This window comes from Phascolarctos cinereus, unplaced genomic scaffold (assembly GCF_003287225.1).
Source record: "Phascolarctos cinereus isolate Bilbo 61053 unplaced genomic scaffold, phaCin_HiC Scaffold_2;HRSCAF=192, whole genome shotgun sequence".
Classification (NCBI taxonomy): Eukaryota; Metazoa; Chordata; class Mammalia; order Diprotodontia; family Phascolarctidae; genus Phascolarctos; species Phascolarctos cinereus.
This window is the reverse complement of record NW_027555625.1, coordinates 160476583-160503801: the sequence shown is the minus strand read 5'-3', so window position 1 is coordinate 160503801 and position 27219 is coordinate 160476583. Positions and strand designations below refer to the sequence as shown.

General features: G+C 39.7%; 1 protein-coding gene across 1 annotated transcript in view; it reads right to left on the bottom strand.

Moving 5' to 3' along the window:
- Positions 1-27219, bottom strand: part of RRBP1 (ribosome binding protein 1) — a 93754-nt gene that overhangs the window by 47636 nt on the left and 18899 nt on the right. The window contains exon 4 of the mRNA XM_020986443.2: positions 5995-6143. Coding sequence (XP_020842102.1) covers positions 5995-6143 — 149 coding nt within the window. The remainder of the gene's footprint in view (positions 1-5994; positions 6144-27219) is intronic.

Here is a 27219-nt window from a genome sequence, read left to right as displayed (position 1 = left end):
CAGAACTACAGTCAGCAAGGAAATGACGGTTGGCTGACATAGCAGGGGGGTGTTCCAGGGTGAGAAGGCCTCAGGGGATGATGGACGCTCCAGAGTGAGGCTGCAGATGAAGGGGGCCAGCATAGTACTGTTGGCATGTAAATAAGGAGTGAATAGCCATGAGGAACTCTGGGACTAAATGAGGTTGTCAACAGAGAAACTACTATAGAAAGGAAGAGAGGAGGGCCAAGGACAGACCTTATGAGAACACCCTCTTAAAGGGCAAGGAAGAGTCTAATGGAGGAGAGAGAGAGAAGAACCAAGAATCTCGGATCCCAAAGGAGGTGAGAGCTAGAAAAACCAAGTAGTTAACGCTACTAAGAAAAGGTCAAGGATGAGAATTCCAAAAAAAAGGACATTGGATTAGTGACTAGGTTACTGGCGGCATTTGAAAACAGTTTCAGTACAGTGAGGGGTGGGAGTGGAGGAACGAACATCTTCCCAAGCTGCTTTCACTTGTATAGAAGGTGATATAAGTGTTACTATCTTCTCCATTTTCTAGATAAGGAAACTGTGGATCAGAAAGGTCAAGTGATAGGCTCACAGTCACACAGCTAGAACTGTGAGCATCAGGGTGCAAACCTCCTTGCTCTGAGGTTATTGCTCTTCTCACCAAACCATGATGTCTCAAACAGAAAAACAAACCACACAACTTTCATGTAAGATGTTCACATGACAAGAAGAGGAAATCATATGAAATATTTGGCCAGGCTCAGATTCACACAAGAAAAAGAAATTGTTGTGTCCTAAGTTGCTTTGTAAGAGGTGGTCATGGCTACACTGCACCCCACTCCGACTCATTCCACCAGCTGCTATATTGTGTCCACATCTTCCACACAACTCCTTTACTACACACACACACACCCTATTCATCCCCTCATCAATGCTTTCCTAAATCAAGCCTCTGCCTTTAATGTATCCTCCAGGTACCCAATAGATATTCCAAAAGCACAAGTGTGATCATGTCACTCCTCTGTGCAAGAAGCTTCAGTGGCTCCCTACTGAAGTCAGGATAAAATCCAAACTATTCTGTTTAGCATTTAAAGGCTTTCACAATGTGACTCTGCCCTCTCTCTCCCAGCTGAGTTCCTGACTTCCTTTCACACGTGCTCTTCCAGTCAGCGGCCTCCTTTCTGTTGCTCTGCTGTCTCCGTGCCTTAGCACAAACCATCTCTCAACCCTCCTCACCTCTGCCTCTCGGAAGTCCTAGTTCCCTTCAAAGCTCAGGTCAACAGAGGTCTTCCCTGATCAGTCCTGCCCTTCCCCACCATGTTAATTCTCTTCCCAACAGTCAAATTATTTTATACTTTTAAAATATATATTTTACAGTCACTTAGGGTACAGGTTGTTCCTTAACTCATTCCACTCTATCCAAGAGAATGTAAGCTCCCTGAAAGGAGAGTTTCATTTTTTTGTCTCTGTCTCCTCAAGTATCAAGCACATGGAGCCTGGCATATAGTAAATGTTTAATAAACGGCTTCTGAATTGAACTGAACTAAACTGTTAAGAAGACTGAAGGCTGGGGCAGAAGATGAGTCTCTCCTACCTACCACAAGGAATGGAGACTGCTCATCCCTAGGTCTACGGAGGGGGTGGCAGCTGGGGCTCCTGGGAGCTCTTGGCCTTGGTCTTAATGAGTCTGTAAAGATACCATACACACCACCATTCTTCCCACCCCCCAAAATAACCACTCAGTTTTGATCTGGAAAGAAATACTTCATGGGAACTCTCAGACTATAAATTACAAGGGGAATTCTTAGCTCAATAAGGAACATAACAAGCTAGTCTAAGTTGAACTACCAAGCACATGGATCAACAGAGGAATCGTTTTCTCAATAACATACAAATCAACTACTGTAAAATGGGGATAACAATATTACCTGCCTCACAGAGTTGCTGTGAGGCTCAAATGCATTAAAATATGTAAAGCACTTTGCAGACCTTAATGTACTATATAAATGCCTATTATTAATAACTTTTATAAAAGAAAAATAGGATACTCAACAATAAATTCTAAACATTAAAAGCAAACAATTTTTCCTAAAAAGAGGATGACACTGGATTACCTCTCCTAGTCTCAGTTGGGCAAATCTGGACTGCATCCCTGTGGACTTTCCTAGCAGAGAGGGAAAGGAAGAGAAAGAAGGGGGGAAGAGAGGAGAAAGGCTGCAGAGCCAGGCTGCTGCTATTCGGCTCAGCTCTGTCAGAGCAGACCTAGGGCAGCAGGCAAGGCTAAGAGGGATGGAGACCCAGGATTTTCCCAGAGCCACCAAAAAGAAAGGGAAAGAAAGCAAAAGCAGAGCAGCCAGATTCCTGCTCCCTCCACTGCTGGACAGCAAGAGATGGACATGCAGCTAGGTCCAAAGCAAAAATTCCATAAGCTCCACCTACAACTTCTGGTCAAATTACATCACATGCCCAGTCACATGTCTCCTCAGCTCCGCCTCCAGGGAGGTGAGGCACCACCTATCCACACTAGAAGCTCGGCCACTGGAAATAGTTTGGAAGGGGCTCTTGTCCCTGGAGATTCATCTCCAGTCCTGCTCTGTGGCAATGACACAGAGACACAGGCTGGCCCCTTGATGTCTGAGATCATCTCTATTGCTTAGAACCAGCATAAGGAGGAAAGAGAGAGGAAGGGGAAGGGAATAAGCATTTATTAAGCACCTACTGTGTGCTGGGAACTGTGCAAATATTATCTCATTTGATAATGAAGAGGAAGGGTTCTTCCACTGCCTTCTTTCCCCTTTTAGAGAGCTGGAAGCTATCAGATGTTAATTATAATAATGGGAAAGGGAGTGGAGGAAATGCCTAATAAGGTATCAATTTATTAATGGTAATACTTTCAAGGAAAGGGAAAAATGCCTAACAGTTCAGGATCATAGATCTAGAACAGGAAGAGACAGCATTCTAACCGAACCCCCTCATTTTACAGGATAAGGAAGCTAAGGCCAGAGCAGTTAATGACTCACTTCCCTTTCCAGCTTCATTATCCCTTACTCCCCTCCATGTACTCTATGGTCCCACCACACTGGGATTTTTGCTGCTCCTTAGACACAACATTGTCTCCTAATGGTCACCCATGGCTAGAATACATTCCCTCCTCCCCTATCTCCAAAAACCCCAGGTTTCCTTCAAGACTCAGTTCCAACACCACCTTCTGCTTGAGGCCTTCCTGGTCCCTGTCTAGAACAAGCCACTAGTCCCTTCTCCTACGAGATTACCTTGTACCTACTTTGTATGTATCAATATAGAGAGAGCTAGACCGGAAAACAGGAAAACTTTCATTTGAATCCTACCTCAAGCATTTATTAGCTGTGTAATGGTGGGCAAGTCACTAGACCTCTCTCAGCCTCTGTTTTCTCATCTATAAAATGGAGATAATAGCACTTAACTCACAGGTTACTGAAAAGAACAAATGAGATAATATGTGTAAAGTGCTTTCAGGCCTTAAAGCACTAGATAAATGTTAGCTACTGTAATTAACTATTAAATGTAAAAAATTTAAAGTATCAAAATTTTATGTGCGTTTTATGTTCGTTTTCTCTTATAGGCCATAAAATCCTTGAAAACAGGGGCTGTTTCACTGTATTTTTTCTTTTTACAGTGACAGCCTCACACATAGTAGGGCTTAATAAATGCTTGTTGGTTCACTGGTGACTGTCCTCGGTCAGAGAGGACAGTATCAGAGGGGAGATTTAAACCCAGAGCCAGGGACCTTTACACTGTACCAGGCTTCCTTGATATGCACCCATCAAGTTCATCACATTAGCAAACAGAGAAGTAGCCAAGGACACCCCATAACTAAATAAGACCAATTCTATGCAAAGGTATACCACCTGTAGTTCCACTTCAGCCAGTCCTCTAAGTGTAGGAATGCTCAGGGTGTAGCAGCCTCCATCGTCAGAAGAAGCAGCATCTGCCATTAAGCTACAAGGACTGGTAGGATTTGGGGGCCAATGACTGGACATTAACCACATCACCCCTACATCGCCATATCCTAGGCTTCATGAGCCAGTCAAACCCCCTGGAAAGCACAAGACTATAGACCAACATAATTGGTGCTGCTTAAATTCACTCAGCAAGAAGAAAAGGCCCAATTTCTATATCCACACAGTGGAATTTAGCCTAACCCCCCAGGAGTGCTAACCGTCTCCTCAAGCTCACTGACTGCCCCAGGTGAGACGGCAGCTGTGACTCTATGGCAGGCAGAAGAACACTATTTTGGGAGACAAAGAAGGCAGCACTGTTTCTTGGGGGTACTGATGATCATTTCCTCCCCAGATGTCCCCTGCACAGTCTTCCCCTTGTACAACCATCAGAAACTTTGGGGTAGTAAACGCCATTGGACAAATTTCAGTGATGAGCCAGATGCAAGGACACTCAGCTCTGGAGCAACTGTTTGGGTATCTCTCAAGCGCTGAGTACCAGCCTAGGACTTGGCACATCCCAGAATACCTCTAATTACATCCAGAAATGATGAAAAATCCCTCAAGCAAAATTAATTTTCATTCACTTTAATTTACAAAGATAAATATGGGTTATACTGCACCTCTGGAAGGATTCTGGTCACATGACAGAGAGTAAAGACTCCAAAAGGGCTAGAAGTCACTATTGTTGGGACTCATATCAGAAACAGAAGAGTATTAAATTCAGAAAGGATTTATTAAGTACTTGCTAGATGCTAGGGATAGAAAGAGAAGAGTTAAAACAAAACCAAACCAAACCCAGCTCTTACCTTCAAGTCTACTAGAATGTAAGGATCTGAGCTTCTGGATCATTCCAATGAGTTTCAAATACGAAATATTCTGCTACATTCTACCCTTGCTCTTGGTTATTTTCAAGCTACAGCTGGGAATAAGTCTATCTTACTTACAAGATCGTTCTTCTCTCCTCTCCGTAGAGTCATAGGAATTATATATATTTTAGAACACATTTTATCAACAACTGTTGTTCATACAAGATATGCTGACCATCTTGATCCCTACCCAAGGACAACATGGTCCCCTGTAATAAAGCGATACAATGTCTGACTGGACCACATAGGCAACATTCTGCCCTTCGTGGATTGTACATCTCATCACCAGATTACAGGATCATAGATTTAGGGAAAGAAGGGTCCTTGGAGGTCTTTTCGTCCAACTCCCTCACTTTACAGATAAAAAAAAATAAGTCTCAGAAATTTATAGGACAAGCCAATGTCACACTGGTAGCAAGCAGCAGAGTCAAGATTTGAACCTAAGCTCTCCAACTCCAAATTCAGTGCTCTTTCCTTTGAACCACACTGAGTATAGAATTTACAGTAAGGGAGACCTGACTTCAAATCCAGCCTCAAACACAAGCTGTGTGGCCTTGGGCAAGTCATTTAATCCCTCTCAAACTCAGTACCCTCATCTGTAAATTGGGAGCAATCATAATAGCCTCTACCTCAAAGGGTTGTAAGGACCAAATAATACACATAAAGTGATTTGCAAAATTTAAAGTGCCATAAGTTAGCTATCATCATCACCACTTTAAAGTAAAGGCGTGCAACTACTAATGGTCAGGACTGATGTTTTGGCAGCTCGATGGTGATTAGAATGTAGCAGAAGACAAAATATATTTGCACTGTGATTAAGCCCAGCTTGGGATGAAGGGGATAAGACAGTATTCTTCTCTGAAAAGAAAAGTAAGGACAATTTTAAAAGACCAGATTGTTTTATAAGCATTTTCTTTCCAGCTTAACAACTCCAGCATGAGTTCATCAATGCTATACATTCACATCTGGGAATACATCACCATGAGCACAGCTGCATCTTGCTACAGAGGCTGTGTGTGGTACAAGGACTACATAACAATTTCTATTTGTTTTCATTCATGTGGGGGAGGAGAAAAGTAGAAACACACATATAGACATACGCACAAAAACGCACAATCACCATTAAAATTTCTGTCGCGTGTCAAAACTCTCCCTACCTTATGCCAGGTATCTTGAACAATTCCTGCTTTCTCTGATAAGATTTCGATGAGACAATGGGCTTCCCCTTCATTGAAAACTGTACTTCGGAGGGTGGATACCAGAGTCTTGTAGGGCAGATACAGGGGGCCATCAGAATCTGTTGGAGCTATGAGGAAAGAAAAGCATTTATTGAGGATCATGTTAAATAATACGTACAGATCTCAATGCTATCTATTCTTATTATCACACACACACACACACACACACACTTTCTAATCTGAACCAATTTAGTCTAAAACACTTGTTAAGCACCTACTTAGTCTAGAACACCAAATTGGAGAAGATCTATTTACTTAAGATAAGACTGTTGGAAGCCCCGTTACCTGTTAGATTTTATATTCTAGTTACCAGGAGAAGAGAAAATAAAACTTCCCCACAATTTCCTAACTGAAAAAAGAGGGAAAGTGAAGGCTAATCCACTTTAGGATTATTCAATATGCCAAGAAACTATATGATAAAGGTAAAGCTTCTTACCTTTTAAGAGAGACTCAAAAAATAAGTGAGAAAGGTGAAGAGAGGAAACAGATCTCTTAGTCTCCTTGAGAGAGAGAGAAAACATCATCCTTTCTTTATCACTGCATTTAAAAACAATCCCTTGGCTTCTACAAGATGAACCATTTTTTTTCTTGCAAAGAGTAGTAGTTGCTTCCAACCGGTTAAGTTTTTCACCAACTTTATTCACCAAAAGTTCTTCCCTCCCCCATATGTCACTGACAATAATCCACTCTAACTCTTTCCCTGACTTGCTAAGTGGCCAGAGTCCCAGGACAACATAACAAGGATAACAAAAATAAGGCATAAGCTCCGGTAGTTTTTTGGATGCTGCATGCATCTTAATTTCTTTTAACCCTCAAGCAAGTCTCATCCCTTTTGCATTGCCTTAACATTACCTCCCATAAAAGGATGGGATTTACCTCAAAATAACTGTAAAATAATTGTAATATTCATCGCTTCCTCCCCACACCCCCCACGGTCTCTCTCTAAAAGAGACAGAAGGTATAGTGTTAAGATTATGGAGTCAAAAGAATTAAGTTTGAAATCCAGCTCTGCCATTTACTTCCTGTGGGATTCTGAACAAGTCCTCCCCTCTCTTGGTATAGGCAGCTAGGTGGAACAATGGATAGAGTACAGGGCCTGCAGTCACAAAAACTCATCTTCCTGAGCTCAAATCCAGCCTCAGACACTTACTGTGACCCAGGGCGAGTCACTCAACCTTGTTTGCCTCAGTTTCCTCATCTGTATAAAGAGCTGGAGAAAGAAATGGCAAACCACTGCAGTATCTTTCGCCTTAGTTAACAACTCATTAAAGACAGTCTGCAAAGAAATTATCAAATGTCTCAAAGGATCATAAATTTAGAGCTAAACGGGGCCTTAGAGGCCATCTAGTCCAAGCCCTTCATTTTACAGACAAGGACATTAACTGAATCGACCAAGGTCACATAGGTCCTAAGAGGCAAAGCCAGGATTGGAGCCCAGGTGCTCTGACCTCCAATCCAGCAGCACCCATTCTCCTTACTCCACATCCTCCCAATAACTAGCTGTCATCTCTAAAAAAGAAAACAAAACGAAACAAAAAAATCCTACACACCTACAGAGATTTTTTTGGTTGGTTTGCTTGTTAGGGATTTTTGATTATTTCCTCAAATGCTCTTTCCCAAGACTCGTGAGCTCAAAAAGTCCACCATTCAGTTCAGGAATTAGCACAAGTTGAACTGAGGTGTCCTGACTCATGAGAGAAGACCCAGTTAAAAATACTTGCTAGCAATTTTCTCTTGACATACTTCAGATCTGTGCTGCAGTTGAATGATCTAAGTAAACAAAGGAATTTTATAAATAGCTGGTATATTGCTGGACTGCCAAGCCCACCTAAGCCCAAACAAAAAAGAAAGTTGGAGGAGGGCATAGAAGGAGAAAGATTTCCTTAGTTACACTCAATTCTCTGCTTGTCACAGTATTTCCACTTACTAGCCCCATTATTTTCATTAAAAGTCAGAACATTCACAATGATACTTTAATGAGTGGAATGGGAGAGGTGGGAAAAATATATGTTCTTATGAATACCTTCAATTTGTATGTTTGTCCTGTAGAACCATAAAGAAATTAAATAACCAAGCATTGTGTTAACAGTCTGAGACACGGTGGGCTCTTTGAAATCCCCTTTCTCTCCACACTTTGCACCAATGATCTCTTGGCTGTGAATAGGTCCTCAGGAAGTATGGGCAAAGGGGAACTAGGGAGGGACTCCAACATGCCTCCAGAAAGACTGACTGTATCCTATTGCGTTTTATACTCTCTACTCTCTCCCAGCCATCTAATCAGATTGTCCTCCATGAGGACTACTCCTAGAAAAGCAGAGAAATCTTCTATTCAAGCACACACAGCACTAACTAAATGAGTAATTCATTAAAAGAAGCCTACATAATGAAGTTTGCAGATGTCTCAGCAGAGAACTGTGCCTTTCATTTCAATTTGCTATCCTAAACGTCCTACACACTGTCTCTAGTTAGGAATAATAACTCATTTCTATAGTACTTGGGAATGTACACAGCACTTTATCTCATGTGGCCTCACAACAACCTTGTGAGATAAATATTACAGGTATTATAATGCCCATTTTGCACATTAGGAAAAAGAAAAGTGACTTTTTGCCCACAGACATGCACCTAGTAAGTTATGAGAGACTATATTTGAATTCACAACTTCCAGACTCCAACTCTCTACACTACGTAGGTAAGTTTCTAGGACTCAGGAGAGAAGCCTAGAACCACTAGGAAACAGATACCCAAATTTCAGCTAGAGGTGAAGATGATTTCAAGTACTTATTTGTAATTTCACTCGTTGCCATGGCCAAAGAATTCAAGAAATTGTCATAAATTTTCTGGCCTACTGGTGATAAGCCTCCCTGCACTTACCTGGGCTGACTAACATTTGAAAAGCAAGCTCAATCTGCTGCCAACACCACACTCAAGTCTTTCCAGCATGACGAAACCTGCTACAGCTTAAGCTTCAACGACAGAGCCCTCCAGAGCCTAGGGTCATAGCTCTGCCAGGCTTCTAGAGAGGTACTGGTGGAAGGAAGGAGTTTCCATTCTAGAATTTCCATATCCTGATGTATTTCATATCCATATGCATTCAGATTTCAGTTATTCTAATAAATCTTGGCTTTTCCATGAAACAAGTCCATAAGGTAATCTTTTTTTGAGAGGGAGAAGAGTGGGGCAGAAGAAGAGCTCCCCCCTACTTCGAAGAACAGCTAAGCAAAGAATTCTACTATTTCCATTCTCCCAAATGACATGAAATAGGGCCCAAATATATGGCTTCTAAATAGGAAACAACTTTCTAGCAATATATTTTTATCAACCAATTCCTGAAATTTAGCCAATTCATAAGTAACTAGTGAATTTGGAAGGACGTTATATAACAACTTACTTCTAAACTTTCTCATTTTTCAGACTTTTGAAACCTTCAGGCATTCTAATAAACTTAACCTAACACAAGACCGTGGCAAGTAACCTTTGTGCAGAAATATTTCAATGACCTGTTGACTGCCTTCTCCACTTAGATATTCTCTCCTCTCTTGAGTTTTTGTGACACTTTTCTCTTTTGTTTTTATTCCTACCCATCTGGTTTCTATTTCTCAGCCTATTCTTAAGTGTGCTGGATTAATTTAATTTTATTGATAATAAAACTTCAGTTCACCTACATGTACATAGCAGTCATCTACACACAACTTTAAAAATAATAGAAAACATTAATGTCTACTGCACTACTTGTCCTCAAGGAATTTATAATCTGGTCAAAAGACACAGTATTTACAGTTTTTAAAAAATTTAATAATACAGGGCAGTATCTGAACCATAAGCCTAATGAATGGCACAGAAGGTGGGTGGAATTTTTTTTTTGGCCTTTTTGGCAAGGCAATCGGGGGTAAGTGATTTGCCCACGGTCTCACAGCTAGTAAGTATCAGGTGTCGGAGGCCAGATTTGAAATCAGGTCCTCCTGACTCCAAAGTAGGAACTTATCCACCTCGACAGCTAGCTGCCCCAAGGGTGGGTGGAATTTAAAGAAAGGAAAGATTACTATGGGCTAAAGTAGTCAGGGAAGGTCAGGCTTGACTTTTGAGTTGGGCCTTGAACTTTTGTGTCTTTTCTATCCCCTGTACACACAATCACAGTGTTCTTTAGGGCAAAAATGGGGACTCGTCACCTCAGGGAACAAGCACCACTCAGGAAGCTCCCACAGATCTTTCAGGCTATCCTTCCTAATACTCTCCTTGGAAATCCACAAATACACTCCTTCTCTAAAAGTGGGAAGAGTCTCCGGATGAAATCTGTTTTTCTCCCTTCTCCTACAGGGGATCCAAAGAAGGATGCTCCCAGGATGCAGGAAGGAAAGATGTTGGTTTTGGAAGTGTGATCATATTTTTTTTCTATTGAGAGCAGCTAATATTGCCAGATTCAAATACAAAAGAGACAAAAAATTCAACTTTCTGTTTTCATGCTTAACAGAAACAAGCAATTTTTAATACCCTGATTAGGAATAATGAGAAAGTAATGGAAAAATTATCCCTAGGACAAGAATATTAATTTTCCCCCCTAAAAGCCAAGTAGCAAGCTAGTCACAGAAGTTGGGGGCTTGGAATAGCAGTAAAGATGAAAGAAGCAGGTGCTAGTTATAAAGCTAATAAGAATCTCAGGAACATCCCAAACTGGAAACACCAGTCCAGCCACCATCAACTCTGATTCACCTTTGTGACTATCTCTTATACATGGTACCTGCCATAATTCAGTGCTGTCATACAGTTGGAAATTCTACCATTAACTTGAAAAGTTAGTACATTCCAGAAGATTTAAGATGTTTAGGTGCACAGGGGGAAAAAAAAAGACAAAACATAACATTTCAATAACTCTCAAGGATCTGTTATTTGAGAGTAGTGAGAAATTCTTCTATTGATGCAGACTGCAGCCCCCTCTGTACTTTGGCAGATGGCTAAAAATGAATTATTCTTCAATGAGTCAGGTAAGGAATTTCTCCTAACTTAGCTGGGTTCATCCTTAGACAAAGGATAGAAGATACAGAGCCATGACTAGACTATTCTCAAAGACTTTTCCACGCTCTTCTGGAACAGCTTTCAGGAACCCTACAGTCATCTCCAAATCACGAGTTACCCTAATCTCAAACTACACATGCCAAAGTGCAGTGATAGATATGTATCCTATGGAGGTTTGCAAGTTTTCAGTACTCCCAAGGTGATGTCATCCAGGGAAAGGTGTGATCACGGCTCCCCTTTAGTCTTTACCCAGGAAAGGCCCCTATTCCTCTGCAGCTCCAAGTGCTAGAGCTCCTCTCTATGTTGGAACTATGATCCAGAACTTTGTACGGGTGATATAGTTGCCATACCTCCAGTCCTGCACCCAGTGTCAGTAAAGGGTTCCCTGTAATCTGACCTCTTTACCATCTCTGGGCTGAAAGCTCCCCAAATTTGGAAGTAGTATTTTAAAGACTTTTTTTTCCCCAAAAAAACTGCTCTTAGGGGTAAAACCCACAAGAGAATTAACTAAGCCTCCACAACAGTCAAAACGGGAGCCTGAAGCTTCTTCCGGTCTCCTTGCTTGCTGAGTTACCAGTAATGGTTGGCCCATGTGTAGGAAGGGAATAGGAGAGAGCAAGAAGACTAAAGGCAATGACAGACACAAGGCTCCCTGCTTGATCACAGGCGCAAGATTACTTTAGCTCTCAGAAGAGGGTTCCTGAGAAAGTAGAAAGCCCTCCAACATTCCCTTCCCCTTCCTCAAAAGCCAAATACACCCTTTTTAGGATTCCACCACTGCCAAACTCTAACCTCTAATAACTGTTTCAGGAGATGTCTATAGCTATCAGGTATTTTTAGACTGGAAAGACACTACATAAGACAATATCAAAGTGGTGTAACAGAATATTGTGAAGAGTATTATATCTGTGGCCATAAAACCTGGGTTCAAATTCTACCTCCAACACTTAGCCTTATAAAGACTCCCTGAGCCTCAATTTAGTAATCTATAAAATGGAACTAAAAACATCTGCACTGTTTACCCAACAGCTTTGCTGTGAGGAAATCATGTTGCAATGTTCTTCTACAAATTTGAGTTCTTATTTACAGCCTACTCAATGTTTACCCACTTTATTTATTTTTTAAACGCTGCAGATTTTGTCAAAGACCTTTGCTACATATAGCATCCTGCTAGGAGGAGAAAGGAATTAACCAGTTTCCTTTAAGGAAACAGAATTTCAAGTTACAGAATGCAGGCCAAACTCTGACTTAACCATTAAAGTACAGTGTTCCTAAGAAAGGCTTAAAAAGGAAAAAGCAAGGTCCACAGGTAGTTGAAACAAACTTGCCCTTTATTCGGCTCCCACTAAAGGAATTAAAACTATTCCATAATGGTGCTTAACCATCCTATCTATAGAACCAGTATTTAAAGGATATACTAGATTAGATAAAGAAGTATTAACCTTAAGGAACCCTTTGGCAATTTCCTGGAACTACCCCTCCCACGAATTTTCCACCCCCACCAAAATCTCCCATTCAAGGCCTAGCTTGGACAAAGTGAAGTTTCAAAACCACTCCCTGGGTAGCTTCCAGGGGAAAATACCTGCCTGGGGAAGAATGCTATGCCCAAGCAGCCACAGGGCGGTTGATTCTGCAGGAATATACAGAGCACCTCAAATATTTTTAATTCCATTCAATTCTGAACCACTTTTTAGACTGCACTCAAGAGTTATAATCATCAGCAAAAATCATTCTGGCCATCTTTTCATCTCACTGTTAATTGCGGTATCCCATACAGAATGTTCTTAACACTGTTGGAATTAAGGAGTTCCCAAAGGGCTAGATGAGAAAGAAGTACTCAACAATCAGGTAATTCAAAACGCACTACCACATCCTCCTTCCTTATTCATTTATTGATCATCTTTCCTCAACAAACTGACAATGTACGCATGGGTCCAGAAGACTAATATTTTCCTCTAGTTAATGCTGGGTTTACCCTACAGGAATAAAATTTAAAATGTTGCAGGAACTGCTTCTTGGAGTGCATGCTGACAGCTGTTTCTTAATGGAAGGGGGATTATCAGAACAGCCCTGAGATGTATTAAGAAAAATAAGTCAGGCTAAGCCAAAACCTAGCTATTTCCACAGGTGTCTGACAGCACTGTGCTGAAACCTGCTAGTCATAGAGCAGAGCCAAGTCCAGGGCCCTGACATCTCAACTTGCTTTCTACTTAATCCCAAATCTTGTACAAGTGCCACCTCAGACATGTGGTTAGGAAATAACATGCACCAGGGTCCAATGACCTGGACTCAAGCCACTGGCTTATTTATACAACTCACCCTAATGAAACTTCTCTACTTTTGAGCCAAATTCAATTTGGATTTCAAACAGGAATCAGAATCTGGCTTCACATCCCATTTTGCTGCTCACTACCTGGGTGATTCCAGACACATCATTTAACTTTGCTTGGCTACATTCATAATACTGGTATAATAAGGGAGTTGAGCCTTACAGTAAAGGAGTTCCCTTACACTGCTAAATATATGAATCCCACCCCCTAACAGAAGTGCAAAAGAATTAAATATAGAACCCAAATTACTGTGCGTCTTTTTTTTGGTTCCCAATGTGAGGGGGTAAGTTTGGTGAGGAGATTCAGATTTGGGACTGATTGTTTTAATCAGTCCTCTGAAGATCTCTCCTATCCTTCCACCTAATCTTCATTTTTTTTCATGCACACTGAAGTTTCCAGTGACTTTGAGAGAAGTTTTTCACTGATGAACAAGATTATACCTACTAACAGAGACCTCTTAAAGAAAGTGACTAGGAAAACAAACAACTGGGCCAGCAGCCTCTTCCAACTTGAAATATCTACTTTATGACAGAAAGCTGGGAAAAGGGAAAGGTCGAGGTAAAAGCTAAGACCTGAAAAAGCAAAACTGTTCTAGTTGCCTAGTAATGATTTAAGCTTCAATATCAAATCTTAACGTTAACATGAGAGTGGGCCAACGCACAGGTTAACAGACCGAAAGCTGGAAAGTACCTTAGAAGCCATCTTATCCAACACTCACATTTTAGAGATGAAGAAACTGCAAAGGAAAGTGACCTGCCCAAGGCCACAGAGGTAGCATCAGAGGGGAGATCTGATCCCAGGCCCTCTATTTCAAGCTACCGATCATTCCACTGTTCACACTTCCTCCCTAGTTCCAAAGAGGTCAAGGTTCCAAAAGTGGCAGAAATGCTACTTTAACATTGCCCTCTTATCTTTTTAGTTAAAAAATTGGGTTTGGGAAATCTAAAGTATGTAACCACCACTCTTACTTTAAAGGTTTAAATGAATTAACACAGTAGAGTCCTGTAAGGTTTAGAACTGAAGGGGATTGGTTCCTAACCACCCCTCCCTCCTTTCCTTTCACCTTAAAAAAATACTCAGGATTTTTCTTTCTTAACCTCAATTCATCAGTATATATGCATGTGTCTATACTTCATACGAAGGCTGAGAATAAGGAAAAATGCCTTCTTGAGCACTATCAATTTTTTTGTTTTTGTAAAATAAATACCTAGTCCCAACAAAGAAATACATTTTCTATTATTCTGGGGACTATCCCCCTCACATTAACACTTTAGACCAGTAATTCCCAACCTATAGGCCCCTGGAGAACAGATTTATTTTAAAGGGGAACCCTTACCTCTTCCCTCTCCCAACAGAATGTAAGTTCTTTAAGGAAAAAAACTTTTCCTCATTTTGACTTGGTAGTGCTATGCACACAGCAGGTACCTAATGCTTGTTGGATTGGCTTAGAATTCACTGGCAGGCTAAGCATTGTCATTTACATATTTATTAAGCCCGGATAAACTAAGCAGGGTGAAAAACGCCTTTTAGAAGAAATATAGATGCTATTATGACTAATAAAACACAAGTTCATTTATAGGTGTTGCTAAATTCATGATAACTTTTTGTCACTATGTATTGGGCAACCCACATATATTAAAAGTATAATTCCTATCATGTGAGAGAGGGGAGTAAATTTAACATGAAAATAAGGTTCTCATACTCAAAAAGGTTGGAAACCATTGCCTTTGAGGGGCATGAATATTTGCATGTCCACTGGATCTGGACAAAGCTAAGATGAGAAGTCCATTGTCCAACTGAGTTATCATATGGTAAGGGTAACATGTGTTCAATGCCTAGTAGGGGTAAACAGATTCATTTATGAAAATGGCTCTCTTAAATCTTGGTAAAGCACCTTGAACTTTATTAAAAGCAACAAATGATGAATTTTTTTGGATATCTAAGGGAGCCTGAAAAACATATACCTCTGTTCTCTTCATTACAAGTGAGCCATTAAATCCTTCCTTTCTGGCCACCCTTAAAAGACACAAAAATGACAAAGGGTCCTTTTTTTGGTTTTATTTAGCACAGACCACTCTTGATTCTACATTTTCTGTGGAGGACTATTTGTGCGGCTTCTTGTTCTAAAGACTTAGTTGAATATCAGTCTTCTGACTAGGCCAAAAAAGGGTAAGGTACTTGATTAAATTACAAAGAAGGTAAGAAGGCAGAGAATGGAAGTGGGGCAAGCCTGAATTCCCTACTACTGGGGACACTGAGGCTGGTGGATTGATTGAGGTCAGGAATTCTGAGTTGTAGTGTGCTAAATTCCTTGGTATCCTTATTAAGTCTGGCATCAACATGGTGAGCCTGAGATTAAACAGAACCACTAGGCTGCCTAAGAAGGGGTAAATGGGGCCAGTTTGGAAATGGAACAGGTCAGAGGCTCCCATGCCAATCAGTGATGAGACTGAACTGATTGATAAGTGTGAGGCACTTCCAGTGAGATAGGGAGATACTCTCAAAACAAAACAAAACAAAAAACAAACAAAAAAACCCACCAACACAACAAAACAACAAAATAAAAATAAACAATGAGTCTCTGAACATATTCTAAAGCCCAACAAAAAAGACTTCTGAATTATCCATCAGTCTCTCTGCTCCTCAATCATTTGTATGGATGAAGGATGATCATGTACTGCACATGATGACATCTCCCTGAACAAAAAAACCACACTGTCCAGAATTAGTGCTCAGGTATCTCTCTTCTGTTAAAAGGTTGAACAATAAAGCCTAAAATCACCGTGGGTCAGCTGGGGCTTACCCAAGCATATAATAGGCACTCTGTATCCTCTGTATTCTTCTTACCTCAATCAACGGCAGAGTTAGAGATTAAAGGAATGAGCCCTGGCTCTCCTCTGCAGGCAACCAAGGGCTATACAAAGCACACCAAGCAACTTAGCATTCATGTTGGCCCAAAGGTCAATGTTCCAGTCACATTAAATTTGGAGCCTCTGGAATGCACATACTGTACTTAAAAAAAAAATAAAAGGCTAAAGCTTTGGTTTACAGAGACCACACAGGACCAAATAATGTACACTTGAACTAAATTCCAGTTGCAGGACTAGAATATCTTTTGAAAATTTCAAACTATGATGCTGATTATTACCTTGTCAATGCAGCTTAGTTTTGCAAGAGAGGAAATGTAGCTGGAGAAGGCAAACCAACATAATTACTTGGATAAAGACTACTAATCAGGGATCAAAAATAGATTTTTTTAAAAAACCATCACCACACAGACTCTGGCTTCCTGTGTAAGAAATCTAACCTTCCTAAATAACCACCAAATACATGTTCTGCTTTAATGACTTGAGAAAGAAACAACAAAAGACATGGATGATTTGGGGAGCGTGCTGGGGGAGGAAAAGTTTTCTTCAGGAAATATTTCCCCTTCCCTTTGTCTTCCCTCTTTCAAATATTTGGATAAAAATCAGCATCTTTTGTTTCCCCAGAAAGCGTTTCCTGCTTGTTTTACACCTGCATTTATAATTCTCTCATCTAAAACTAGCATAGTTTCTCCCCACAGCTAAAGCTGCCTCATGACACAATCACATGACCAGAGGTCAAAGAGAGCCATGTGGGCTAGAGGAGACAAAAATGAACCTGGGAAATAACGGGGACTAGGAAGTGCACCTTCAGCAGAAATGCAGTATGAGGCTTTGACCTTGCACCCCAGTGTGGAAAACATAGTGTAAAGGGCACTTCTCTATGGAGAAAGAAACAAAGAGCGAGTCTCTAGTAACTGTTCATATCCAAGTCTGCCTAGAACCATCTCCGAGGTTGGCAAAATAAACTGCCATCCAGCATCTATTCTAACCTTACTGTGGTTACCTGTCACGGAAAATTTTAATGGCTGATTTCCACAGTATGTGGGCATCAGAACTCACCCTGGTAACATTTCCTCACCACCCAGTGTTCTCCACGGACTAAGGGAACAGATCTGGAGCCTGCTGCTATTGATCAGTTCTATCTCTGCTATCTGCTCCTGGAGAACCTCTAGGTAAAGTCTCAAATTCTCCACATTTTTGTCACTCTGCACTGCTAGAGGATAATGGAGAAGTTACCTTTGAAAGTCAGTCAATAAACATTTATTAAGCACCTACACAAGCACGGTGCTAAGCACTGAGATACAAAGAAAGGCAAAATGACAAGCCAGTCCCTGCTCTGAAGGAGCACGATAAACAAACTATTTACTGAAATGGCTGCATACCAACACCGGTCCATGAAGGTTAGTTTTATTTCACAAATCTCTATTTTGTCTTCCTAACCTTTTATACCAAAGAGGATATTAAAGGGGGTGCCACAAGGACAGTAGACAGTATGAGAGGTGGGGCTGGACCTGTGATTTCACTGATAGAGCACAGTGGTTCTCAAAGTGGGATTCTCAAACCCTTGGGAGTCTACAAAGGTGAAAGTTATTTCCATTATACTAAAACGTTATTTGCATATTCAAATACTGCTTCCTTTTCCAACTACATTTCTATGTGGGGCCAAATTTTCTTCATATACTTCAACCAAAACAACATATCACAACAGATTGAATGCAGACCTAGATGAGAATCCAGCTATCTTTGATTAAGCCAGATAGTAAAGAAATTTGCAAAAATATGCAAAATAATGCCAACTCTTCTCACTAATTTATTTTGTTTGGGAAGGCATGGCTATTTTTCATAAGCAAAATTTTATTTATGTTAACATTCAATAGATTCATTATTGTTATGTTAAACAAATTTGTATTTTTAAAAATTTGTTTTAATTTCCAATATAGTAAAATATCAATAAATATAACACTCACATAAACAAAAGTTCTTTGGAGTCTTCAATAATTTTTGAGACTGTAAAGGGATCCTGACAGCAAAAAGTTTGAGAATCAGTGATACAGAGAATTCCCAAAAAAGGAAATTCATTCTACCAATTCAAGTCAGTACCTTCTATATAACATACAGTCTTACAAAGTTGCCTGACCTACTGAGAGATTAAGTTCCTTACCCAGGGTCACAAAGTATGTATCAGAGACAGAACCTAAACCCGGGTCTTCCTGGCTTGGAGGCCAGGTATCCATCCACTACACTACAATGCCACTATTGTTGTCAACCAACATTACTGCTAATACAATAGTAGCAACTTATCTTCACACACCACTTCCCTCCTATAAACCCTGTGAGGTCATTATCATAAATAGTAATCCCACTTTACAGATGAGGAAACAGGTTAGAAACTAAGGTTATAGGTATTAAGTGGCAGAGCTGGGACCCAAATTTTAAAAACCAATGCTCTTTCCACTACATTATCACCAGTTAATTCTATAACTCAACTAAGATACCCAGCTAGACAAATTTAAAACTGCCTATAATTCAAGATAGTAAAATCAAGATGTTGGCTTCTCTTCCCCTTTGCTACTGTCAATATTTTGGCTACTTCTCTTCATGTTCACATTTTTTCATCTGTTCAATCCCAGAAGGCCAGGTCAATGCCTGTGAAACTCTTTGTAAAATGATTAGCACAGCACAAAAAAAATACAAAGTTATGTGCTTTTAGCAAAAATAGTAATATCACCAGTCTCTATGACAGAGAACAAAAATGGGCAGTATCAGCACAATTTAATTCTGACAAATATTTTTAATATATTACTAATTTAAAAGAATAGAGGGGAAAACCAGAATTAATGAGTAGAGGTTCAATCATATATTTTTAATTAAATGCCCTTTGCAAAAAACATAACAATATAACTAGTTCTAGGCTAACCACAAGAATGCCTAATTAAATGAACCCTTATAATTAGTATATTAATAATCTATAATTTCAGTTCAAGGGGAACTCCCTCTACCACTTAGTAATTAAATCCTAAGAAGTTACCTTAGGTCCAGAAACATACAAGTACTGTCAGGGCAGTACTTATCTTCCTGGCTACAAATTGGTATTTCTACTGGACATGTAATTTTTTAAAAATAAAATTTTTATAAATGAATAAATTTAATTTAATATTAATATTACTAAAATTTAATTAATAAATAAAATTTAAATAAAAAGGCTCGATTTCTGAAGACAAATTTCTTTTCACAATCATTTGCAAAACCTTGTGTAAAGTTAGAGTCCAGTCAGTGACCTCACTTCCCCATTAAAAATAACAAATGAGATGTTACACTTTAATACTTTTATCAGGTAAGAACACCTCTAATGAATTTTTTTAAAAATTTAAAATTTTAAATAAAATAATAAAATTAAATAAAAAATTTAAAAGAATTAAACTAAGTGAGAAAAATCCTTCATCAGTTTGAAAGGAGTCAAAGGCAATGGATGAAACACAATGAAGTTACAAAGGACACATACTGATATTGTTGAAGAGACTCAGTCACACCATTTGGAACTTGAGTGAAAGCGTAAGCCAATTTGGAACCCATCATTAGGATGCTGGGCAGCAACCCAGAGAACAATACAGCTAAACTCTAAAGAAGGTTATCACTTGGGGGAGGGAAGAAGGGGAAAAGAAATGCTGTATTCTTCAGCCCCTTCCCCTAGATCAGAGGCTGACCTTGTGAACTCTGGAAGGTTTTGGGGGATTTCAGAATTCCCACAGGCATCCAAATAGTGTCCCCAAGACAGCTTATGGCAGTGTGTATATTGGGAGGCAAGGACGAGCTAGACACACTGAGGAAAGGCAGCAAGACTCTATAATAAGCCTAGCAGAAATGTTGCTTAAGAGGAACTTCATAGAGACTCTAGGGAAGGAGAAAAGAACTTCCAGAAACCAAGAGCTATGAATTACATCTTTACCACATTTGCTATTAGACTTTCTGCTGGATTCTGTATGCATTTGTGGGAAAGCATGCCATTGTTGGAGGAGATGTTGCTACAGTAACTATTCTTACTTTATCACCTTAGTAAATACTCATTTCTAAAGCTAAATAATTCTGGCTGGCTAACTGATATTAACACATAATCAAGAAAAGTATATTGGTGGGGGCTCATTGACTACAAGAACTAAAAAACACCCATTCTCCTCTCCTCCAATTTATTGAACCCTTTAAATGAAATTTGGCCAATGCAACAGAACTGGCTAAAGTGATAGGGCTCACTGGAATTCACTTACTGTTGAGAAAACTACTACAAATAATTGATGTCCAGCCTAATTCTCCAACTGGAGTCTGAGGGGCTGTCATTTGCTGAAGCCAAGTTATCCAAAAGTGTCAGCTTATTTAAGGGTAACAAACAGCATAAGCTAATCACTTAGAATTTTTAGAATTTCTTTAGAATAATCCTAGACCCTAACTTCTAAAATCACTTCCCTGTTAAAGCAGTAGTAACATTATTAACAATAGCTTAATCCTAATAAAGCAAAGAAGAAAATGCTCAAGAGTATTTTTTAGCAGAACCAAGGAGACTTGATACAAATGTCAAACTTAGTTCTTTAATATTTACTTCAATGTTAATTCATCACCACAAAATGTGTTGAACAGATGCCCACTCAAAAACAAATCTATTAAAAGAACACAGATAGTAAGAGAAGAAGACTATGAGTCAGAAGACCAGGTTAAAATGCTGGCTCCAATATTTCCTGGCTATATGATTGTTGGCAAGCAGAAATACAGAATGGAGTAAGGGGAAGGACATATAATTGGAGTCTAGAATATGTAATCCTCATGAAAATTTCTCTAGGCCTAAGTTTTCTTACCTTTAAAATGAGGAAAGGCCCTTTCCAGCTCTAAATCCTAAATCACTTTAGAATTTAGATAACACATAATTTCCTCATTTGTAAATGGAGCAATACTTATGCTACTTACTTCACTGACTCATTATGAGAAGACTTGGTTAAAAAAAAAAAGCCAGTCCATCCTTCTATAGCTATCATTTCTTTTTTTTTTTAGGCAGTTGGGGTTAAGTGACTTGCCCAGGGTCACACAGCTAGTAAGTGTCAAGTGTTTGGTCTGAGGCCTGATTTGAACTCAGGTACTCCTGACTTGAGGGCCAGTGCTCTGTCCACTGCGCCACCTAGCTGCCCTTATAGCTATCACTTCTTAAAACTCCTTTAAGGGTCTTGCAAATCTCAAGTTGATGACTGAACACTAAAAATGTTAAAAATAGGAGAGACCGATGGTACAGAGGGTAAGAGTTCAAATCCGGCCTCAGATACTTACTATCTATGTGACTCTGGGCGAGTCACTCAACATTGTTTCCTCATCTGCAAAGAAAAGGCACTGGAGCCAAAGGCCTCTAAGATTCCTTCTAGCTCTAAACCTATGATCTTATGATTCTATGAAAATGGCTGAAAACAACAACAATAACAGCAAAAACAACACACACACACACATACACACCACACCCCATGGGTGGTGGGAAATTGCCCTCAGATGCCCCTCCACCAGTTCACTAGACCTTCACAACCCCGATCACAACCGGCCCCAATCTACCCTTTTAAGGCTTCTTATATATCATTTTTTTTAATGTACTCTATAATCCACCTAAACTGGTCTTCTAACTGCTCCTAGTCAAATCAGAAGTCTGTAAATGTAAATGTCTCTGCACATTTCTCACAAATGAAATCTAATCCCTCTTCCACCGAAGGGCACTTCAAACATTTAAAAATAGCCATCATACTTCTCCTAGTCTCTCTACTGATATTTCATCATCTTTGAAATGGGTATAATATCACTTGCATCTTCTCATAGGGTTGCTATGAAAATAAATATGAGAGAACAGATCTGAAAAGCACTGGGAAGCACTAGATTCTATCACCACTTCAAGAATCTGTGACTCCTTTGGTTTGGGTGCTCTGGAACATCAATGAAAGCCATTACCACCTCTTTTTGATTAGTAGAGTCTTCCAGAGTTGCTCTGTCACCATGGGGATATACCTGGTCATTAGCCACTCTGAACTTAGAAAGGCTGATCCTTTTTAACTCAAAACCTTCCAGACTGGTAGGTCCTGCCTGAGCAGAACTTACAGCCTTCATCCCGTCGTGAAGCATCAGAGGAGGACTTCAATGGAGTTATTTTTAGAATGTAATGTCAAGGAGGCATTTTAAAGGTACAAAAATATAAATCCTTAGCAGCACACTTATTGAGATGAACTGGCTAAGAAAACACAGCCTTGTGAATAGCAGTACAAGCCATGGAAGAAAGATAGCTGACTTAAGTGGATTTGGTTTAAATTTCTTGTGTAAATATTAGATTGGGTAGATATGGAGCTAAGGATGAAAGTGGGCAGGGAAAGCGAAGGAGAGTTGTGGACTCATAAGGCATCGGTACTCATCTGTGAAAGCTGGATTCTGAGAGACAGAACCAAAAAATCAAGTCATTTGGCAGCTAGCAGACATGGTCATAGCTGCAAGGATCAGATAAAAGGACAGCAGGGCAATTGTAGTACTGTGCACTAAGAAACCACTGTCTGCTATGCCCAGAGGCTGTGCTAACTGCATTGCCTCGACCTCAGACCGAATTCTCTCAGCTTTAGGAGACAAGTCTTGGAAGACTGCATGGTATACTCTCTAAAATCTGCCTACCAAATCCTTATTGCTATGGCTTTTGTTACACTTGCAGAATTTCTTGGATGTGTAAGTATGCCTATATGCCAATTGTTTTTTCATATTTATATGTCCCTTGGTTTCTGTTTCTCTTTGATAGACAGTGTGGTACAGTGCAAAGAGCACTGTTTCAGGATTCAAATCCTGCCTCTGACAGTTATTACCTGTGTCATCCTGGGCAATCAATCGACAAGCATTTTACTAAGTGTTTAAAATATATCAGGCACTGTGCTAGGTGCTGGGGATAATAGAAAGACAAAAGATGAAATTGTCCTTACAGACAGAAGGAACAACATCCGCTAAAGTCCCCAATTTTTTTTCCTAAAATGGCAATGAAACTGTCTTCAAGTCTTAATTAGTTCAGAGGATTAAGGCTTGAGCCATTCACATGGCTCCACAATCATCTAAGGTACTAAAAAAAAAAACCCAAAAAAACCCTCCACTCACAAATAGGTGGGGGTCCTCAGAAGGCTGCTGTGCTCATTAATACACCTTCTGGACCAGAGGCATCTATAGAGACTGGGGGAATTGTTTCCACCTCAGCCAGTGCTGAAGTCTCAATGAATATCCTTTCCATGCTACTGTTTAGTAAATGTCCTTCCATTAAACATAAGATTTTGTTCTGGATTAGAACAATATATAAATATATAAATGAATCCTGAAGATACACATAGAAAAAACATATATACTGAGAATATGTAGAACACTGCCCCGCCCCCCCCCAGCCCCCAACACACACACACAAAGTAAATAGGGAGGGAGAGTACTAGCACTTGGGGAATAAAAAAAGGTTTCCTGTAGATAACAGTGCTTCAGCTGAGTGCTGAAGTAGAGGGTTCTCCAAGACAAAGATGAGAAGGAAATGTGTCAGAGGCACAGGGGATATATGAAGTTCAAAGGTAGGGAGACAAGAGGAGACTTCTGTGCAAGGAACAGGGGTAAGCCAGTTTACTTGGACTGTAAAGTGCAAAGAGAGTTAATGTATCATCAGGCCAAAAAGGTGTGTGGGGACCAAGATGAGAATGAAGGGTTTTAAAAGCTAAAATGGAGGCAATAAGAACTGGAACTGATTGAGTGGGGGAGTGATATGATTATATCTTTAAGGAAAATCACTTTGGCTACTTTGTAGAGGATGGACTGAGGTGAGGAAAGACTTGACAGGCTAGAAGACCAATTAAGAGGCCACTGCAACAGTCCAGGCAAGAGGCGATGAGGCCCTTAACTAAGGTAGTGGTGGAATGAGAAGTGAGGACACAGAGGAGAGAGAAGTTGTACAGGTAAAACTGGCAAGATTTGGCAATTGATTACACACACGAGTAAGGAAGAATGAGAAGTCAAAAGTAATGATGGAGTTATGAACCTGGGAGACTGAAGGCACCACCATTCTTCAACAGCAAGAGACAAGGGTGGGTCTGGAGATAGACAACTCAGTGTGCTTGGGCCTCAGTTTTCTCAATTGTGAAAAGAAGGACTGGGCCAGATGAGCTCAGATTCCTTCTTGCTCTAGGTCTGTGATCCTATATTTGTTTTGGGCATCTACTAGCCTGTGTGCCTACTGCTGGGCCACTGGGTACTAGAAAATTGACTATCCACATACTGCATTTCATTTCCAAACTGTAGGACTGGACTATAAATAAAACTTATCTGTATTGCCAAGTATGAGTGAATTTTAGAACCAAGGAACAGGGAATATAGAACAAATGGGCAATTAGCAGAACAATAAGCTCTCCTAGAAAAGGGAGATCATTTCCTCAAGTCAAGATCCTAATAAACCTTGGACACCTGGAGACTGTAAAATTAGTCTAGTTAAGAGCTGGATCCTATTTGCCCTGGGTCAGTTAACCCCATTTTAATCATGATTTTAAACTTCTAGGCATTCAGTTTTGGTGCTAACAAGGAATTTTTTCTTGTCAGGGTACAGTTTCTAATTTACACCAATGACATCTAAATAATAAGGGGGGAAATTACAACTTGCTTTCCTATAATTTTACAGCATTTCCACAACAGAGAAAATACAGGCAAAGTGCTGATAGGAACTTGAAATCCTATTTGGCTATAAGGAGGCTAACTCAAGAAAAAAAATCAAATACTGTATTCATTTAAGAATTCTGAATACCAATAAGCTTGATATTTATTCAGGGCAAAAAGAAAAGAAACTGATATTAAATAAGCAGAAAAAGATTCACAGTAGCCAAGAAATTAATCAAGAGAAACAATCTAGTTAAAAATTAATATACCATAACACTAAATAAGGGTGTCCCAAAAGTCTTAGTGACATTTTAAGTTTTAATAAATTAAAATTTGCAAGATTTTTGAGACATCTGGCATAAACATGGCTTGTTGTTAGATATAGAAATATAAAGATGCACCCTCATAAAGACAGTGTGGTTTACTGCAAAGAGAGCAAGCCTCGGTCAGAAAGCCCTGAGTTCATGTCCCATACCTGTGACACACACTTGTTAGCCTCTGGTGCCTCAAACAGCTCTCTAAGACTATCCATGACTAGAACAGTTGCGTCTACACTGGTTTCTAAACCAGTGAAATCACAGATCCAGATAAAAATAAACCACTAACAGCAAAACACACTAATGTGGAGTTTTGTTTGTCACTGCTTTCATCAGGGATTCCCAACAATCTGTCTTCAGACCAAATCACACCACATTCCCATACTCCTCTCAATCCTCACTGTACTCAGTCCCTTCTCAAGTGCCACCCCCCCACCCCATTTGAGTTCCTCCACTCTTGGTCATGCAGTCTCCCCAACAGGCATGCTTATCCATAGGTTCCCAGTTCAAAGATTCTGTGACCTTGAGTATTCTTGCACCCAAGACACCTAGAGCCAGGAAGTAATTGGATAAGCTATACAAGGACCCCATCAGATTGAGAGCGAATGGGGAAAAAGTACAGCAAATACCTGATGGGAGCTAGATGCCAGAACTTTGTCTATTTAAGGGTTCAAGTATCAAGAAATGAATACATGCGTAATTAGGGAAAATTATGGCCCAGACACTGGCACTGATCATTGATAATAAAGAATTAACAAAATGAGAAGAGGGGGAAAAATTGGTTATCCTAAAATAATACAAATTACAATCATTATCATGAACTGCTTACTATTGGTGCCTAATTACTAGTGTGCTGCACAACAATTATGGGTCATTAAAATTATGCCACTTTAATTTTGTAGTTTTACTTGATTTTGATGGTAAATTCTACACTTGTGCAAGTTATGACTAAAAGTAATGAGACTGGTCCCACAAGCCACACAGATAATTCAGTCATTACTTAATAATTATAATAATAGTAATTATTATCAGTAGCATTAAAAATTATAGCAACTCACATTTATATAGGGCTTTACCATTTATAAAATGCTTTAAAAAATAGGAGGCAGCACAGCCTGCAGAGTGCTTCTGGAATGAGATTAAAATGTAATTGAGAAATATTTAACAAAAGGAATAAAAATACAATAGAATGTAAATAGTGTTAATATGTAGTTTTCTAAGTCACTATGTGACAGCGGGGATCCTTACTTACAGTTTAGTGGCTCAGTCCCTATTTGAGTTTGATACCACCGTAGTAGGCAGATCACTGAACTTGATGTCAGAAGGAAATGGAGGTTCAAACCCCACCTAAGACATTTACTACAGCAAAATTATTTAAGCTTTCCCAGCCTCTGGGAAATTACCTCTGAAATGAGTATAATAATAGTACCTACCTCCCAGTATTAAGTACTATGCAAAGCTTAAAGCATTATATAAATGTCAACTGATTATTAGTCCCTCATTATATGTTCACCTCCAGTTCAGTCTCCATAATACTCAGGCATTAATGAAGCTGGACGCTTTAAAAAAAAAAGTGGGGAAAGGCTAGCAGAGAAGACATTGGTCAATACTGAACTCAAACAATTGAGACATTTGACATGAAACCAAGAGGTAGGTAAAAAGACTGGTGGATAATCCTAAAATTACTGACAGAGTTGTGAGTATCATTTCTTATGGATTTCATTTTTGCATTCTGTTAATTTGCACAAAAATTATCATGGAAAGTTTTTATTCGTAGAGAGGCAGGGGGAACAGGGAGAAAGAAGTTTTACCTTCCACCTACAAAATCCAGATTCCACTTCACAGCATTCAGTTTAGAGCCACACTCATAGACCCACCTCAAGCCAAAGCTACAAGATTTCCTTTGTTTATAAAAACTATCAAACCCAACCCAACCCAAATTCCATCCAACCCAAA